This window comes from Podarcis raffonei, chromosome 9 (assembly GCF_027172205.1).
Source record: "Podarcis raffonei isolate rPodRaf1 chromosome 9, rPodRaf1.pri, whole genome shotgun sequence".
In the NCBI taxonomy this organism is placed as follows: Eukaryota; Metazoa; Chordata; class Lepidosauria; order Squamata; family Lacertidae; genus Podarcis; species Podarcis raffonei.
The window spans coordinates 71,049,603-71,069,904 of record NC_070610.1 but is presented as its reverse complement, the minus strand read 5'-3'; the positions used below and the strand labels follow the sequence as shown (position 1 = coordinate 71,069,904).

Here is a 20,302-nt window from a genome sequence, read left to right as displayed (position 1 = left end):
ACCTTCTACACACAATGCCTTTTACACTTTTTGATCCGCTAATCTTAAAGGAAGGAGAAGGAAGGAAGGAAACGTGTCATTGTGGTTTGCTTATAACACACACACACTGTGTTATGTGCACAGTCCTCTGTAAACATACAATATTGACTGTCTTCAGAAATGGAAGGGGATTCTGAGTTTTAGGAGCTAGCCCTATGCAGATCTGAAAAATATTTCAAAATCCTATGAGTTCATCCTTCTTTTAAAAAGAAAATTGAACACCTGATGTCGTAGCTAGGTTTAATCATTAGCATACTGAACCCAAAGTTGCCTTGGGGTAAATGGTTTATTTACATTTCTACCCCTCTTCCTCTCAAGCTTCATAAAAGAAAAAAACTGTATATTCATTTTTAGCAAGGGCTGTGTATGTGTGTTAAAAAAGATCATTCAGCACACCTACTCATGCATAATTCGGGGTATTAAAGGCTACCCCATCCACGAAAGTCTTGCAATACTTCCAGCAAGCTCAGACATCTAAGAAAGGGACATAATTGAAGGACAACCAACCACAGAGTAGTTCTCTAGAGCCTTACTCTTTGAACTTTGTACAGTGATGGCAATGTAGTACAGAAGATGCTGTGGGGTTTTTAAAAAAAACAAAAAGTGATCACAGCAATGCATGCGAGAAAAAATGGTTAGGATGCTGTAGGCCCTACATTTCCTATGAGTAACAAAAATTGTAATTTGTTTTCTTCAGGACACTTTCCAGACCGCCAGCTGAATGCTATAGCTGTTGCCTAGACTGCAGGAGCATAGGTGATATTAGGGTGTTAGGGGAGGGGGGGTTACCTCTGATGGGGTACACAATGTGCTCCGTCTGGGATAGTTTGCCCACATTTTGTCCTCACCTTGCACTCAGCTCTCAACTGTGGCTCCTAGAAGCTATCAGCAGGTGACAGCAGCCACACCCTGGGAAACTGCTTCAACTGGCCAGCTAAAGAAGTGAGGGTAGCCGATGGGTCTCAGATGCTCAATGAATTAGTGGCTTCCCCTGTGTGTGAAGACAAGCTCCGGTGGATTGAGTGGACAAGACCAATAGTGGGTCCAATGGTCAAGAAGGTGTTTTCTGTATGTACTGTACAGGGAAGTGATGGGCAGATGGGGCTCATCAACTTGGGAAGGGAGCCCATCTAGAAGAAAAGCTCTGATCCTAAACCCCTGCTGCCATGTGGGATATCTTTGGGAGAAGAAAAGGCTATGGAGTGAACCCTACACAAATCCAGAGTGGATGGGGCCTTGTACATCACCCATGAATTAGTCAGGCCATCTAAGTCAGTGCTATCATTACATCTTGTAGCAGAAAATTCCATATTACGTTATAAATTTTGGAAGTGTGCCCTGAATCTGGGCAACACTTTCAGAAAAACATAATCTATTCACTTTCTACATGCCATTCACACATGTGTAAATCATTCATCTCCCCTTACTCCAACTTAGTCATTTTTCTTTAACCTTTCTCTTACAAGAAAGATGCTCCAACACCTTCAATATTTTGACTAATCTTTTCTGAACCTTATTAGGAACAGATTCAACAAAACAGATGCAATGAAGTATTTAAAATTTTCCTTTAAATACCATAGCAACCTACAACCCCCTTGTTAATTGTTCTTGAGGGACTAATATTATTAATCAGTGAGTGGGTAAAAAAAATTAAAATATTGTTCTATCTTTGAAACCTGCCATGATTACCAGTTCTTAATCTGTTACTTTATAATCAGTTTAATCAAGGCAGTGATCTTGTACTCTATTATTCTGCTAACCATAGTTAATCTACCACCACCACCACCACCACCACCACTACTACTACTACTCCTACTCCTACAATTTAGTGCAGGCTTCCTCAGCCTCGGCCCTCCAAATGTTTTGAGACTACAATTCCCATCATCCCTAACCACTGTTCCTGCTAGCCAGGAATCATGGGAGCTGTAGGCCAAAAACATCTGGAGGGCCGAGGTTGAAGAAGCCTGATTTAGTGCTTTACTTCAGTTTGCCACTAGTTTTCCCATATATTAATATGGGATTCAATATATCAGCAAACTTTCCTTCCACATTAAAATTCCCATCTCAATTATTTTTTCTTATTTTTTAGTCATACTGAAGTCTCATTTCTTATTTTATTACTATTATTTGAGAGTATTTATACCCCAACCACTACCCAAAGTTTTGAGGCTGCTTAAAGGTAAAGGTAAAGGGACCCCTGACCATTAGGTCCAGTCGTGACCCACTCTGGGGTTGCGGCGCTCATCTCGCTTTATTGGCCGAGGGAGCCGGCGTTTGTCCGCAGACAGCTTCCGGGTCATGTGGCCAGCATGACTAAGCCGCTTCTGGCAAACCAGAGCAGCGCACGGAAACGCCGTTTACCTTCCCGCTGGAGCGGTACCTATTTATCTACTTGCACTTTGTGCTTTCAAACCACTAGGTTGGCAGGAGCTGGGACCAAACAACGGAAGCTCACCCCATTGCGGGGATTCGAACCGCCGACCTTCTGATCGGCAAGTCCTAGGCTCTGTGGTTTAACCCACAGCGCCACCTGTGTCCCCTGAGGCTGCTTACAATATATTAAAAACACAATAAAATAGGCAAGGATACAATAGTCACTGCAGTAGGGCAAAGGGCTACTCTGAAATAAATACCTTAGTGTTGCTACTGTTCATTATATGCAAGTCGTTTTCTTGAAGTGAAGTAAGATGCTAGCTGAATACCATGTACCTCATTGACAACGTGGAAATATTAATTTATTCCTAACAATGTCTCTTCCTCTCACGTTGATGAGCCTTCACACCCCAGAAGACATCACACTGAAAATCAGCAGAACATGCAAATGCGGCAGAAGTTGCTGGGAACTATTCAGCAGTGTTTGAATAAACTAAACAAACCAGCCAAAGGAAGCCTAAGCTCTAAATCTTTCTTTGCTTTTGTGAAGGGTCTCTTTTGCCAAGCACAATCCGGTCTTAGGAATCCAACTGAATACTCTAATATTTTACTGTATGCATATTTTTAGCACATTCTCTCTTACCACAGCACAACACAGCTATAAATATCACACCATCAAACATGAAGCAAAGGAGGGTAGCTTTGTTCACTGACTTCATGCAACAAGAGTAGCTTGCTCCTCAAAAAGAAAATACCAAAAATAATGATATAGCTGAAAATAAACAAGAACTAGTGCATTAAAGAATGTTATATAAATTATCATGACAAAACACTAAGAGTCTTAAGGAACATAAGACACCTTCCCTATTCAGCAAAATACACTGTCCTCAAGTCACATCCACACCATACGTTTAAAGCACATTGTTTCCTCCAAACAAATCTTGAACTATAGTTTGTTCAAGGTGCTGGGAATTGTGGTGCTTTAAATGTGTTTTAAAAGTATGGTGTGAATGTGACCTGAATAGTTCAAAATTCATTCACTGCATTGACACAGAGAACATAAACACTGAATGATCTCGAAGGAAGGAACGTAAGACTATTTAAACACAAGGGTAGCACCCTATAAAAAGGGGGTGCAAAGAGGAAAGAGACAAAACAAACAGCCAGGAAGAAGGAAATAACTGCAAAGATAAGGAAAGGGTTGAGTGGCCAGTGAAGATGAAGTCGACACATTCAGACACAGAACAACAGGGTATTATCTCAAAGCAGAAGCAATACAAAGAATTAAGGAAGTAGGGCAGACTCTTCATGACACTTTAAAATATCAATGCATTTTTACAAGAAGATGCTAACAGCGCAATCTTATGTTTGCTTATTCAGAAGCAAGTCCTGCTGTGTTACTTCCTTGTGATGTGTTTAGGACTGCATTCTAAGTAGTCTAATCATGAACTTACGTTAAATTTCTGCAAAAGGCTGTTGCTATTGCCACTGAGATTCCTCAGTTATTAAACATAATTTGTTATTGTGCTTGTAAATAGAACAGAGTTATTAAAGACAGGGTTATCTAGAAATCATGATCCACCTCTCAAACTAACCCACCTTAGAATCGCAGGATTGTTGTTTAGGAAAAAATATGGGGGAACGGTAGAGAACCATGTATGCCACTTTGAGGTCTTTGGAGGAAAGGTGGAATATACACAATTCCTTGTTTAAAGAGCAAGAGCAGACAGCTGAGATGTAATAACCAACTACTGTACAGTTTACGTTAAAGGGTAAGTTGTGTGTTTTTTGAGCCCAAGGGAAAAAGGGAGTACATGAGCATATGGCTTCACTTGTACATATATTTTAAGTAATACCAACCTATAATTTGGTATTACATCTGAAACATCTTAATGTTTCATGGTACCTTGCCAGAACTAGAGAACTGTATTTGCTGTTAAGATAAAGATTTTGCAAAGGAACTCAGATGCATTGATCAATGCAAAAATGGACCTTACAACCTATTTATGAACGACTCCCACTAAAATAATTTTTATATTGAAGAACAAATGTGCCACTACTTTCCAGCCATCTGCTGTGAGCTCAGTTTCTTAGCCCACACTTCGCTTTCCCTCCACCCAGAAGATGACAATTCTCTGAAGAGATGCAAACTTATTATTTTATACAGACCCTTCTTCCATTGTCTTAGCTACAGCATCAAAAATATGCTAATGAAACGCTAGCCAGCTTCACCGTAGTGCTGCAAAAGGCACAGGTGCACAGTAAGCCCAGCTAATTGATAATTCCACTGGGTTTCCCAGGTATTATATACACTGTGGACCTTGACAAGAATCTTTTGCCCTTAGGCTTTAACGGCTGGATAAGTAGCCAAAATTCTGATGTATGGGAAACTGAATGTGGACAAAGTAGTAAAAAGTAGAAGCTAGATTTATGCAAGCTCTTCTAATGCATGTTTGTACTCTAAATTCAGAGTCAGCTGGCAGCAAGTGATAAAGTAACAAGCCAAAGTTAGTTAGATTACCTTGAAAATTCAATGAAAATTCACTAGAAAAATACCCTTTGAGCAAAGGCTTGTTGAGAGCTGGTTAATTTGTAGTATTCATAGCAGCTAAGTACTTCTTGCTTTGCAGTGCTTAAGAGTAAAGATAGCCTACATTAAAAAACACCTTAGTAATCTGATTTTCTAATAACTACCTACCCACAGTTTCCAGCTAGGCAACAAGGTTGGTCCACATATGCAAATTTCATCATAAGAAAGTGTTGCTCTATCAATCCCAGCACTCTTGTCTCCAGCCATAGTTAGCAAGATGTTCTGCTTGGATATTTCCTATTATCACCCCCCACCACCACCACTATATGTCTCTAGCAGTCATTTTGCCTCTGAATATGGATGGGGGGGCCGCTCTCATGGGTAGTAACAATTTATAAAACCAGGTAAGTGGTGTGCGTAAAGGCCATGGGGATAGGAGGGAAGGATTGGCGACAGGTTGCCAGAGCCCAAAGGAGTGAAAGGGGGCAAGCACTGTACATAACCACACATAATTCAGTGGCGAAGCATTCGCCTGCCTTCCGTGCAGAAAGTCCAAGGTTCAAACCACGAGGGGAGTTTATAATGCTGATGTATGTCTTACCGTGTTTTTATATTTTGTTGGAAGCAGCTCAGAGTGGCTGCGACAACCTAGTCAGATGGGTGGGGCATCATCATCATCATCATCAGTAGTAGTAGTAGTAGTAGTAGTAGTAGTAGTAGTATTTCTCCAGGTAGGGCTGGTTAAAACTCCCAGTCAGACCATGCAATAGTGTACTAGATTAAGCAATAGCCTGACTCTGTAAAGCAGCTTTCTATACAGCAATGAATTTCATAATTCTTAAGTTGCAGCAAAGAAAGGGTTTAAAAATGGATGGCATGAAATTGTTGAATTGGCCATCTAACACAAACCCGACTGGCCCCAAACTCAGTTATTCCAGAATAACACCAAGATATTCCAGAATAACACCACGTGCTGCCAAGACTAACCAAGAACCCTGTTTAACCAGATCACCTTTTACAGCTGGTTTCAGACCAGTATTGCATGGAAACCATAGTTAATGTAAGGGAACAGGAAAGTATGCCATCCTGAGAAGGGAACATGCATTCTCAAGAACGGCACCTGATTTCTTAATTGCAATTAAGAGGGAGTCAACATTATGTCTGCACAAGCTGCATATGTGATTTAGGAATTATACAACAAAATGTAAATCATTTGAAAAGGAATGCAGAAGAATTTATACATTGTGACAATATTAACTTCTAGAGAAGTTAATGCACTCAGGGTAAATGGAGAATTTCTATTTAAGTTTTTCATGCTTTATTAGTCTCTATGGTTTCTGACAGCTTTCAAAAAGAGGAACACACAGAAAGCGAATCTGCCAGCCTGGGGCAAATCCCTAAACTTCTAAAGCCAAACACAAGATGAAAATGTTAGAACAGAAAAACAGATGTTACAGCAGACTTCAAGTAAAACTGCACTTGTGAATTATGATGTTCTTAAAAGCTACGGCATAAGATGAAACCTGCCAATTATTAAGGAAGACAAAGAGCGACAAAACTAATTTTTCAAAAATTTCCTCTTCATCTTCCTCTTCATCCCAGATTTCCTCTTCTGGACATCCCAGATTGCTGTTCCAAGGACTGGAAAATATCTACCTTCCCCAGATGTTCAGGAAAACATAGTTAGGTTTGTTCTGCAAAAAGTATTTCTAGCTCTTACACAAGGGTGAAAGGAATAACTGGGTCCTTTTGGAGGCAAAAGTAGCATGATCTATACAGCTTTCCTTTTTATGTCCAATAAGGAAGAATTCCGAGCAACTAATTTACCGGAGATCAAATGTTGGCTAAAAACGTTCAAAAGGAGAAAGAAATTCTTCCAATGACAAAAATAATTCACGTTTAGTGTTTTAACCAACTTATTATTTTCTTCATTTCTGTAGCTCTTTCACTGTGCAAAGTATTGCTTTATTTTAATCTCACTAACCCTTTGAGCTTCCAGGTGAGCAGGGCATTATTATTCTACTTTTATAGACTGGTAGAGAATTAATTACCAAAGCTCAATCAAAACTAGAATTTGGACATACATCTATGCCTATTAACGGACTACCATGGTAGCCTGGACAATCGCATTCTTCTTCAAGAAGATGCCTGGGGATATGATTTCCAAAATGATCAAATTGTTATATTTAAGCAGACAATCCTGGAATACTTTCCAATGCTCTTTGTTTCTCCCATCAACTTGGAAGAAACCTCTGGCTATCACTAGAAACAAGGTGTCAGGGAACTGCCATCGGAGCCAGAGGGAGAGGGAGGGCTATAGAGCGATTCCAGAGAGCGGAGAGAAGCAGCTCATCTTCTGGGGAAGGAAATCAGCGTAGCACCAGTGGAGAAGGGGGGCAGATGGGGGAATCGGCGAGGTGGCTCCATGACTCCTCGCCGGGGACCAGCGGGGAGAGCACGGGTCCTCCGCTGCCCACACCCTCCCTGCGCAGAAGGCTTCCGCACAGGGAGAGTAGGAGGAGACTAGGCGTCAAAGAGCTTCTTTGCTGGAAGAAGTTCAAGAAACACCCACTGACGGATTCTGCCAGCGATTGAGACAGCCACGGGCGAGTGGCTGTCCGGACAGAAAGGGTTCATTCAGGCAACCCAGCCAGGTGTGGCGCCAATTTACGCACGAGCAACCCCTAGAACCATTACACAAGGCTACCAATATAAAAAGGTGGTGCATACTGTTCTTTAAAATCTGAATGTTACCTGCAGCCCTGCCCCCAATTGGCAATGACTTCTCTATAGCAGGGGTAAGGAAAATCAAGTGAGGGAATTTAACTTAGTCCACAATGACAATTCCCTGAATCTCTGCCCACCTACCTACCAATTGCCATCCTCGTTACTTCAAAAAGAAGTGGGAGGTTGCCCCTACCCCCTTTAAGATTGGAGTGAAAAGGTTCGTGGGTGGCCCACCTGCCAAATTTGACCCACGAGGCAGATCCTCATAAGGATCTGGCCCATGTAGCCAAAAGGGTTCTGTTGTTGTTGTTGTTGTTGTTTAGTCGTTTAGTCGTGTCCGACTCTTCGTGACCCCATGGACCAGAGCACGCCAGGCACCTCTGTCCTCCACTACCTCCCGCAGTTTGGTCAGACTCATGTTTGTGGCTTCGAGAACACTATCCAGCCATCTCATCCTCTGTCGCCCCCTTCTCCTTGTGCCCTCCATCTTTCCCAGCATCAGTGTCTTCTCCAGGGAGTCTTCTCTTCTCATGAGGTGGCCAAAGTACTGGAGCCTCAGCTTCACGATCTGTCCTTCCAGTGAGCATTCAGGGCTGATTTCCTTCAGAATGGATGCGTTTGATCTTCTTGCAGTCCATGGGACTCTCAAGAGTCTTCTCCAGCACCATAATTCAAAAGCATCAATTCTTCGGCGATCAGCCTTCTTTATGGTCCAGCTCTCACTTCCATACATCACTACTGGGAAAACCATGGCTTTAACTATACGGACCTTTGTTGGCAAGGTGACGTCTCTGCTTTTTAAGATGCTGTCTAGGTTTGTCATTGCTTTTCTCCCAAGAAGCAGGCGTCTTTTAATTTCGTGGCTGCTGTCACCATCTGCAGTGATCATGGAGCCCAAGAAAGTAAAATCTCTCACTGCCTCCATTTCTTCCCCTTCTATTTGCCAGGAGGTGATGGGACCAGTGGCCATGATCTTCGTTTTTTTGATGTTGAGCCTCAGACCATATTTTGCGCTCTCCTCTTTCACCCTCATTAAAAGGTTCTTTAATTCCTCCTCACTTTCTGCCATCAAGGTTGTGTCATCTGCATATCTGAGGTTGTTGATATTTCTTCCGGCAATCTTAATTCCAGCTTGGGATTCATCCAGCCCAGCCTTTCGCATGATGTATTCTGCGTATAAATTAAATAAGCAGGGAGACAAAATACAGCCTTGTCGTACGCCTTTCCCAATTTTGAACCAATCAGTTGTTCCATATCCAGTTCTAACTGTAGCTTCTTGTCCCACATAGAGATTTCTCAGGAGACAGATGAGGTGATCAGGCACTCCCATTTCTTTAAGAACTTGCCACAGTTTGCTGTGGTCGACACAGTCAAAGGCTTTTGCATAGTCAATGAAGCAGAAGTAGATGTCTTTCTGGAACTCTCTAGCTTTCTCCATAATCCAGCGCATGTTTGCAATTTGGTCTCTGGTTCCTCTGCCTCTTCCAAATCCAGCTTGCACTTCTGGGAGTTCTCGATCCACATACTGTTTGAGCCTTCCTTGTAGAATTTTAAGCATAACCTTGCTAGCGTGTGAAATGAGTGCAATTGTGCGGTAGTTGGAGCATTCTTTGGCACTGCCCTTCTTTGGGATTGGGATGTAGACTGATCTTCTCCAATCTTCTGGCCACTGCTGAGTTTTCCAAATTTGCTGGCATATTGAGTGTAGCACCTTAACAGCATCATCTTTTAAAATTTTAAATAGTTCAGCTGGAATACCATCACTTCCACTGGCCTTGTTATTTGCAGTGCTTTCTAAGGCCCATTTGACTTCACTTTCCAGGATGTCTGGCTCAAGAGGTTCTGTACCCCCAGCCTATAACCTTTCATCAGAGACTTCACTGTTTGCCAAAGATAAGGCAACTTCTGATTTGTGAGAATCTTTCTGCCTACAGAAATTCTGCGCACACATTCTGACTCAACAGCCTTTTGTTGAAAACACGGGAAAAAGCAAATAAATCAATGCACCGCTCTCCAAAGTCGATAAAACAGAAATGTTTGCTGGGAATGGGTGCTGGCGTGGCAGGAGGGCTAAGACGTCTATAGGACCAAAGAGGTGAGGAGACATGGGAAGTTTCACATACTGATTCCAAATAACTGGTGACAACTCTATGGTGAGAAATATTTCCCCAAGGAGAAAAGTAAACAAATCCCCAAGCAGAAAACTTGACCTCTGTTCACTCAGGGTTAACAATTCACTAAAATCTAAGACTAGCAGTATTTGTTCTCAGTGACAGAGATGGGGCTGGTGGGTGGGTAGGTAGGTGGGTGGGTGGGTGTGTCTAAGACTAACATTCAGATACAGTCATACCTCGGGTTACAGACGCTTCAGGTTGCGTTTTTTTGGGTTACAGACCGCCGAAACCTGGAAGTACCAGAACAGGTTACTTCCGGGTTTCGGTGGTTGCACATGTGCAAAAGCACTAAATCGCTCTTTGCGCAGAAGCGCCGAATCGCAACCCACACATGCGCAGACGCACCGCTGCAAGTTGCGGATAATGCGGGTTGTGGACGTGCATCCTGCAAAGATCATGTTCGCAACCCGAGCATCCACTGTACAGCGAGAGAAAAGAAAAAGCTGTATTTGGGGAATAATTACAAATATATATTTTACTGTCTTAGAAATGCATTCTATAAGAGTCTTCCTAGACAATTAGGGGATGAAAAACATGTGCACCATTAAATATGAAATAAATCGCATAAGGTGTCTCCCCGCCCGCCCCCGCCCCCACACAGGGGTAGCATACTGTAGAAAGTGATGCTTACTCTGAACCATTAGGAAAGACATCAGCTCAGCTTGTCAACATGGCCTATACATTACCATTGTTGATTAAGTGCATACCTTTGGCATGCTAAATGCTAAGAAGGCACAGAGAAAGATGAAAACAGCCTCCATCCTGTGGCTTCTCTGTCCCTGCTGCCCTGGGGGTGGATATTATTCTACTGATGTAGATATGCATCTTTGACACTTCATATCCTTCCACATTCTATGGCAGCTTTGCAGAATAATTACATGATGCCCAATGTGATGACTTTGCAACAACATGGGCAATTTTGCAACAACATGGATGAGCCATCACATAGAGGCCATTTACAGCTTCTTCCATGTATATAATTTTAAAAGTGCTTGACAAGTCTCCCGTGGGATAGCTTGATAAAAAAAGGAGGCAAGTAGGCTAGCTATTATCTTTTACATTAAAAAGGCACACCATGGGGTACTCAAAGGGCTTATAGTTACAATAAGCCCATTCTATTCTAGATTTTTTTAAAAGCCTTCAAATCAATATTGTACAAAAGGAGGAGATCAGAAGGGGGGGTTATGTAGCACAGGATACACAGTTCTAAAGGCTTGGGGCAATTAACAGATTCAAAAGCAAGCATAAAATATCCAGTTAACAAGCTTGCACAGAAGCATGAGTTCCTGCATGTAAGAGCATGTGCTTCCAAGCAGCACCAAAGGGAGTCTGAAAAGGTATATGAATGGCATAACATGTAGCCACATACAAGGCAAAATGAGAGAAGAATCTGACAAGAGTTTTCCCATAGCATCTCACACTTGTGTAATCTTAAGAGTGTGTGATGTGCATTTGACCTCTCTGTTCAGTGAGTAAATGTCTGCAGTTTGCTGGAAGTCCAAAACATACTATACAAGAAAAATGTGTTTCCATAGTTGGGGGGGGGGGATTGTGTCTCTGCAGTAAAAAAACAGCAATAATAATATAAGAATCTGAATCCATCTTAATGTCCGTATCATACAAATTTGTTTAATGCAAAGACCTAGGCCTTAAGAGAAAATAGGGGCAGTAGAGTTTTATTTTTAAAAATGTATATTTAAATAATCTATAATCTTGGAGGCTTCCTAAAGATGATGCAGAAATTAACAAAAAAATCAGTGTCACTCCTACAGGTACATTTTATCTAGATATATTAAACAGGTTTTGGGCAAATAAGCTTAGTTCTGCCCATGCTGGTGCTTTTCACTGAGGCTTACATAGTTGAAAGGTTAGAATCATAGAATCATAGAGTTGGAAGAGACCACAAGGGCCATTGAGTCCAACCCCCTGCCAAGCAGGAAACACCATCAGAGCACTCCTGACATATGGTTGTCAAGCCTTTGCTTAAAGACCTCCAAAGAAGGAGACTCCACCACGCTCCTTGGCAGCAAATTCCACTGTCGAACAGCTCTTACTGTCAGGAAGTTCTTCCTAATGTTTAGGTGGAATCTTCTTTCTTGTAGTTTGGATCCATTGCTCCGTGTCCGCTTCTCTGGAGCAGCAGAAAACAACCTTTCTCCCTCCTCTATGTGACATCCTTTTATATATTTGAACATGGCTATCATATCACCCCTTAACTCCTCTTCTCCAGGCTAAACATGCCCAGCTCCCTTAGCCGTTCCTTTCCAGGCCTTTTACCATTTTGGTTGCCCTCCTCTGGACACGTTCCAGTTTGTCAGTGTCCTTCTTGAACTGTGGTGCCCAGAACTGGACACAGTACTCCAGGTGAGGTCTGACCAGAGCAGAATACAGTGGCACTATTACTTCCCTTGATCTAGATGCTATACTCCTATTGATGCAGCCCAGAATTGCATTGGCTTTTTTAGCTGCCGCGTCACACTGTTGGCTCATGTCTAGTTTGTGGTCAACCAAGACTCCTAGATCCTTTTCACATGTAGTGCTCTCAAGCCAGGTGTCACCCATCTTGTATTTGTGCCTCTCATTTTTTTTGCCCAAGTGCAATACTTTACATTTCTCCCTGTTAAAATTCATCTTGTTTGTTTTGGCCCAGTTCTCTAATCTGTCAAGGTCGTTTTGAAGTGTGATCCTGTCCTCTGGGGTGTTAGCCACCCCTCCCAGTTTGGTGTCATCTGCAAATTTGATCAGGATGCCCCTGAGTCCATCATCCAAGTCGTTGATAAAGATGTTGAATAAGACCGGGCCCAAGACAGAACCCTGTGGCACCCCACTAGTCACTCTTCTCTAGGATGAAGAGGAACCATTGATGAGCACCCTTTGGGTTCGGTCAGTCAGCCAGTTACAAATCCACTGAGTGGTAGCAAAGTCAAGACCACATAGCAAGAGCAAGGTTATCTTGCTCTTGGAAGATAGGCTACCAATTAGCTTCCGGGCTAAGTTCAAGGTGCTGATTCGGGTTTATTAAGCCCTATATACCTTAGGACCAAGATACATGAAAGATTACCTTGCCCCTTGTACTCCCAGTCAATCACTGAACTCTGCAGGTAAGGGTCTCCTGCAGAAACCATCTTAACAGACGGTACAGTTCTGCATAGTGCAGGAACAAGGCCTTAGTGGTGTTGTTGTTGTTTGTTGTTGTTGTTTAGTCGTTTAGTCGTGTCCAACTCTTCGTGACCCCATGGACCAGAGCACGCCAGGCACTCCTGTCTTCCACTGCCTCCCGCAGTTTGGTCAAACTCATGCTGGTAGCTTCATGAACACTATCCAACCATCTCGTCCTCTGTCGTCCCCTTCTCCTTGTGCCCTCCATCTTTCCCAACATCAGGGTCTTTTCCAGGGAGTCTTCTCTTCTCATGAGGTGGCCAAAGTATTGGAGCCTCAACTTCACGATCTGTCCTTCCAGTGAGCACTCAGGGCTGATTTCCTTAAGAATGGATAGGTTTGTTCTTCTTGCAGTCCATGGGACTCTCAAGAGTCTCCTCCAGCACCATAATTCAAAAGCATCAATTCTTCGGTGATCAGCCTTCTTTCTGGTCCAGCTCTCACTTCCATACATCACTACTGGAAAAACCATAGCTTTAACTATATGGACCTTTGTTGGCAAGGTGATGTCTCTACTTTTTAAGATGCTGTCTAGGTTTGTGTCTAGGGACGTGGGTGGCGCTGTGGGTTAAAGCCTCAGCGCCTAGGACTTGCCGATCGAAAGGTCGGCGGTTCGAATCCCCGCTGCGGGGTGCGCTCCTGTCGCTCGGTCCCAGCGCCTGCCAACCTAGCAGTTCGAAAGCACCCTCGGGTGCAAGTAGATAAATAGGGACCGCTTACTAGCGGGAAGGTAAACGGCGTTCCGTGTGCTGCGCTGGCTCACCAGATGCAGCTTGTCACGCTGGCCACGTGACCCGGAAGTGTCTGCGGACAGCGCTGGCCCCCGGCCTCTTGAGTGAGATGGGCGCACAACCCTAGAGTCTGGCAAGACTGGCCCGTATGGGCAGGGGTACCTTTACCTTTACCCTAGGTTTGTCATTGCTTTTCTCCCAAGAAGCAGGCGTCTTTTAATTTCGTGACTGCTGTCACCATCTGCAGTGATCATGGAGCCCAAGAAAGTAAAATCTCTTACTGCCTCCATTTCTTCCCCTTCTATTTGCCAGGAGGTGATGGGACCAGTGGCCATGATCTTCGTTTTTTTGATGTTGAGTTTAGTGTTGTAGCACTGACCTACTCTTTTGGGATTCTCTCCCCTTGAATATTAGACAGGAGCTGTCTCTGTTGTCTTTTCATCATCTACTGAAGGCCTTCCCTCTTTCAACAGGACTTTTGAGATCTTTCCCTGTCTGCATCTAGGTCAGAATTGTTTTTAAGATGTTTTATAACTTTTTGTTTGCAGCCTTGGGGTGCTTTGAGAGGAAGGGTCGGACATATATTATTTAATAAACAAATAAATTAGATACCCAATGCGAAAACAAAAAACAAGAAGCTAGTGAAATATGGTGAGCTTAAGCAAGGTGTGTGGGGTTTTCTTCTCCTTCACAAGGGTTTCTTTTGCAGGCAATTTAAGCAATTCTAAAAAGCAGTGGTACATTGCCATATGGTACGCCTACCAGAGCTATCTTTAACATTTTCCTGGGAATTGCAGGCTAGGGTTTCTGCAACTCTGCAGTAATTTGTTCTTAAAGTAACACTGCCAAATTGACCTATATGAAAGTGTGCATTTCAAGTTTCCAATTGAATACTACTGTCCACAGCCCTATCATAGAGCCACAGCACAAACACAGCAACTCGTAGCATCAGTACTGGCTGCCCCACAACAGACCAGTGTTCAAAATTTGCCAGGCGCATTTTGCACCTGGCTATCAGCCACTTGTGCCCAAGTGAAGATGCCTGGGCCCCAGGGTGGCACCTGAAGTCTCCAACATCCAGAGGTGCATGGCTGGGGATCCTTGGATCCTGACTGTTTTCACACACTAACAACACATCCTGAAGAATTCTATTTGATGTATTTTATCTGCACAATCAGAATGAATTTCAGGAACCAAAAAGTCGTATTGAAAAATACAACTTTTGAGCTGTCTGGCCCAAAAATGGCAACTAGGCATTCCATTTTGGTGACTGTAACCCTGGTTTAAGGAGCCATTTGGCGCTTAGCTTATATATCTAAGTTTTTAACCCTGCTACAGACATGCTACCCATGTCTTGCCATGAGGAAGAGAAATGATGTACTTGGGCCACTATCTGCGTTGAACACTTGCGTTTATGCAAAAAAGGGAAACAGAACAGGAACCAACATCTATTTTCTTAGAACTGTGAAAGCTCGAAAGGAACAGGCAGATCAGAAAACCAGCTTTCCTCCTCATTTCCAAATATTTTATGTTTTCTTCTGTGTTTGCTAACCAAGGCAAGTATGAATATAAAACCCCAAACCAAAGACAAGAAAATGGAAGATTTCTTGTCCTCTTCTTCTACAAGGGTGGATGGATGGGCACAATTCACTGATATATATCTGCACAGCAAGTATTTTTAGGCAGTCTCAGACTTCAGGAAGAGTTCTCTTAAAAATGCAGCTGTCAGTTTGGCTTTCACAAGCAGAATGAAGATAACATGAGTTTACAGAATCAGAAATTACTATGGACCTTAATTATATAGAAAGAAGCATCAATCCACAACAGATCATTACTCCAGGAGACCAAATGAGAGCACCTCTTTTTTTGCCTTTTTGAAGAAAACACACTTTATTTGTTTTAAATAAATTTGTTTTTAGTTTTCCTTTCAAGATACAGTCCTTCCAAACTATCTACATGGCCCCACGTGCACACAAAGAAAGCTATGTAGCTCTGGAAGTTTGCTTCAGGTGGGGGTTTTTTGTGGGGTTTTTTTTTGCATAGACACAAATCCATTCCAGATATTTTAAAGAGTAAGAAGAGAAATGAGTCTCTATAAGGCATAACATTTTGACACTTACTGTGGCTAAAGCATATGCACAGGACTGGGCTATCCTAATATTAATCAATAATATATTTGCAGAGGTTCGTGGAAGCGTGTATAAGCACAACTACATTTTACAGGAACATGACAAAGTAAGTCTTCTACAACAAAGTGATTATTTTGTTTAAGTCCCTAACATTCCCTTTCCCAGGAGTACACTGTGGTTTTTTTTGTAAGTCACTTAACCGGTTTATGTTGATCGTCATAGTTAGATTGCCTCCACTCCAACCAGCAAGGACTGCAGATTACTTGGTTGTACTTTTGAACTAGGAAACCAAATAACAGAACAACGGGCCCTACACATTTAGTATGTGCCAGTTAGCTAACAACTACTGATATCTAGAGCTGTTTTCATGTTGCAAGTGTCTGCATCAATCTGTCCTTGCTATAATGCCAGACAAGTTGTAACACAATTAGCTTTGAGTTTTTCAGAACATGTGCCAATCCTTCAAAAGTCCAAAAGCTTTGTACTAGCTTTTAACTGCATGGTATACTGAAAGGCTTAAAGAACCAAGCAAAGTAGTTGTTTTCATGTGGTTTTCTTTAAGCCATCCTATGTTGGTTACTCAAGATGTTAAAAGTCAGGATGTTCCGTGGTGCTTACTGTTGTGCATAAGACAGTAGCCTTTGCCCATAAAATTCAATAAACTTCTTCAAATTGCTTCTTCAAGTTTAGTATTAGGGAAATGGAAGATGTACATTCTCCAAATTCTGTGCTGAACCTCAAAACCTCAAAGCAAATAGACCCTTCACAAAAGAAGCCCCTTCTTCTGCACTTTTGAAGGCCAAAATTAGTTAAATTTAGTTTCTACTATACATATGTGTCCTGTGTTCCCTAGAGGAACTTAAAAGACTATCAAGTACCATGCAATCTACTTCTAAATTTAGATACGTATTTTTAAAAAAAGATTTTAAGCAAACCAAAAGTTTGCTTTTCACTCTAGCAGATACTTGGAGAAAAAAATAAGAGCAAACTAGACCACCACAACACAGTTGCAATCAATGGCCAGAGTACAAAAGGAGGAAGGGGATCTCTCAGGGTTATTGTTCAAGATGTCTAGCCCCCTACGTAACAGAGCCAGCTGCGTTCCCTGTCAGTCTCAGCAAAACAAAAAAACAACACACACCCCCAAAAAACACCTTCTCTACAAGTTGGGTACCCCGTATAACCATTATCTTAATCACAAGAACCACTCAAGAGAAAAACTGCTGCCTTTCCAAACACAGAAAAGGCCGGTGTGGAGAAGGGGCGATTAATTACAGACTCCTGTATTCCCTGAGAGGGCGGTGGAAGGGAGGAGACAAACTAGGGGATGCAATTTCATTTTATGGTTACAGACAGAAACCACTAGGGAGTCTCTCCAAGCTGCTGTCCAAGAGGGGGCAGTGGGGGAGGGAAGAACAGGCAGGCATATGGGGCACCTGATATTACAAACACCCCCACCATCATTCTCACCCCACAATTAACAGGAATCACCTTATTTTCTATAATACAGAACTCCTCCACTTGGCTACAGGGGCAATTCAGACAACAGCAGTGAGATCCTCCAAAATGCTAACACCCCCATTTTAGCTCAAATGGCACCCAAAGGTCCAAGAACGAAACAGAAACTTTTAGGATAGGAAGCAGTTTAGGTGCAACAAATCAGCCTCCCATTTCAGCATAAGCGGACCCCCCCCAAAAAAACTGAGGTACAGAAGGGGTTCCCAAAGCCCCCATCCCACCAATCTCTCCTTTTTATAACCAAAGGGTCAATCAAGCAAAGAGATAACCTCCTTAAAATAAAATAAAACACCCTTGCTTTTTAATAAGCATTTTGTATTTTCATTTTATATGTTTCTGTTGCAAACCGCCCTGGGATCTTTGGATGAAGGCAGTAGGGGATGATGATGATCAATATGGGGGAAGCTATTTAAGGAGAACCAGCAACATTAACACCAGAAAATACAAATAAAAGCACTTCCCTTTTTTTTCCCCTGCGGTCGGTGGGGGGGGTGGAGATTTTTTTAAAAAAAGGAAGCACCAGCACATAAGGAACAAATGTGCTGGAAAGCAAAGGGGCGAGGGCAGAATTGGGGAGAGCCGGAGAAAATGGGGAGCCTCAGGAGGGGGGAGCAGGAGGAGGCCAGCCATGGAGGGGGTGGCAAGGCATACACACGAACACAAAGGATGCGAGGAAAGAGGCTTAAGCAAGCGAGCAAGAAAAACCCAGAAGTAAATAACCCCAGTGGTGGAGGAAGCGGCGGTTGGAGAGCCAAGGCCCCGGGCAGAGCCATGGGGCGCTGCGCGGAGGCGAGGCGGAAAGGGCTTCCGTCCTCCTCCCCCGGCGGGGCTCGGGCGCCAGGAAAGCAGCCCGGCTTGGGCCCTGCTGCCGGCGAGGCGGGGAAAGGGGCTCCCTCGACGGCCCGCACTTACAACAAGAAGCTCATGGCGGCGGAGGAAGAGGAGCGGGACTCGGCTCGGCTCCCAGCGGCAGGCGGCCCCTGCGGACGAAGGGGAGGAAGGACGGGCGGACGGCGGTCGGGCGGCGAGAGGGAGCGCGAGCGCCGCGGGGCGGGGACTGACGAGGCCGGCGGCGGCGGCTGCGGCGGCCGGGCGCCTCCTTCTTCCTCCTCCTCGGCGTCGCCCTTTCCCGCCTCCTCGCTGCCTTCGCCTCAGAGGGCGCGAGGGATGGCGGCGGCGGCGGCGCTCTCCCGCCTCCTCCGGCCGAGGCCGGCCATAACGCCCTCCTCCCTCACAGACACACACCGCGGGTTTCTTTGAGGAGCGAAAATGGCTTCCCCACCACCACCACACCTCAGCCGCCGCCCCTCCTGACTAAAATCACAAGCCGGCCTTCCGCTTGGGGCTTGCAAAATGGTAGAGCTGGACCAGGGGACCCCCGAGGGTCATCTAGCCCAACCCCCTGCAATGCAGGGGTCTCAGCTCTGCTTAGCGGCATGGCAGACGTTCAACAGGTGTTGCTTCTCTCTCCTCCTGGCCTGCAGCTTTGGGCTGCCTGAGGGGGAATGTTGGCGGGGGGAACGGGAGCTTGTGTTTCTGACAGGGAGTAATAACTCTGTGTATGTGGTGCTACAACACCCAACACACACATCATCATTATTATTATTATTATTATTATTATTATTATTATTATTATTCACCCATCTGACTGGGTTGCCGTGCTCTGGGCGGCTCCCAACAGTTACTGTAAATCCATACCAGGTCCGTATAGTTAAAGCTATGGTTTTCCCAGTAGTGATGTATGGAAGTGAGAGCTGGACCATAAAGTAGGCTGATCGCCGAATAATTGATGCTTTTGAATTATGGTGCTGGAGGAAACTCTTGAGAGTCCCGTGGACTGCAAGAAGATCAAACGCATCCATTCTGAAGGAAATCAGCCCTGAGTGCTCCCTGGAAGGACAGATCCTGAAGCTGAGGCTCCAATACTTTGGCCACCTCATGAGAAGAGAAGACTCCCTGGAAAAGACCCTGATGCTGGGAAAGATGGAGGGCACAAGGAGAAGGGGACGACATAGGATGAGATGGTTGGACAGTGTTCTCGAAGCTACTAGCATGAGTTTGTTTGTTTTTTTATAATATTTTTATTAAACAATTTTTATATTAATACACACAAAACATACATAAACAAACAACAAACAATAACAGAACAAAAAACAGGTACCATTTCATATCCTAATTTCTTAAACCTTTCTTCCTCGACTTCCTCTTGCCTCCCGTTTCTGTATTCCAAATTCTTATAATTATTCAGCGAATCTTCCCTTATTTTACTATAAATTTATGTTAATCATCCTTATTCTCTTTGTCTTAACCATTACTAATAGTAACCATTTATTTTAATCCAACATCATTCTAACTGTCATTAATTTTGTAGTATTTCTTTAAATAGTCCTTGAACTTTTTCCATTCTTCTTCCGCCGCTTCTCTTCCCTGGTTTCGGATTCTGCTTGTCATTTCTGCCAAGCCCATGTAGTCCATCACCTTCATCTGCCATTCTTCCAGTGTGGGTAGATCCTGTGTCTTCCAGTACTTTGCAATGAGTATTCTGGCTGCTGTTGTAGCATACATAAAAAAAGTTGTATCTGTCTTTAACACCCCCTGGCCAACAATACCCAAGAGAAAGGCCTCTGGTTTCTTGGGGAAAGTATATTTAAATACCTTTTTCAGTTCATTATAAATCATTTCCCAGAATGCCTTAATCTTCAGGCACGTCCACCAGAGGTGAAAGAATGTACCTTCCTTTTCTTTACATTTCCAACATTTATTATCAGGCAAGTGGTAGATCTTTGCAAGCTTGACTGGGGTTATGTACCACCTATAAATCATTTTCATTATATTTTCTCTTAAGGCATTACACGCCGTAAACTTCAACCCGGTGGTCCACAACTTTTCCCAATCAGCAAACATGATGTTACTAGCATGAGT

At 43.5% G+C, this 20,302-nt stretch overlaps 1 protein-coding gene across 1 annotated transcript in view; it reads right to left on the bottom strand.

Moving 5' to 3' along the window:
* The window catches only part of MOB1B (MOB kinase activator 1B), a 35,617-nt gene extending 17,029 nt beyond the window's left edge, over positions 1-18,588 (bottom strand). Inside the window, exon 1 of the mRNA XM_053404404.1 lies at positions 18,293-18,588. Coding sequence (XP_053260379.1) covers positions 18,293-18,306 — 14 coding nt within the window. The 5' untranslated portion in view covers positions 18,307-18,588. The remainder of the gene's footprint in view (positions 1-18,292) is intronic.
* Positions 18,589-20,302: the final 1,714 nt, after the last annotated feature.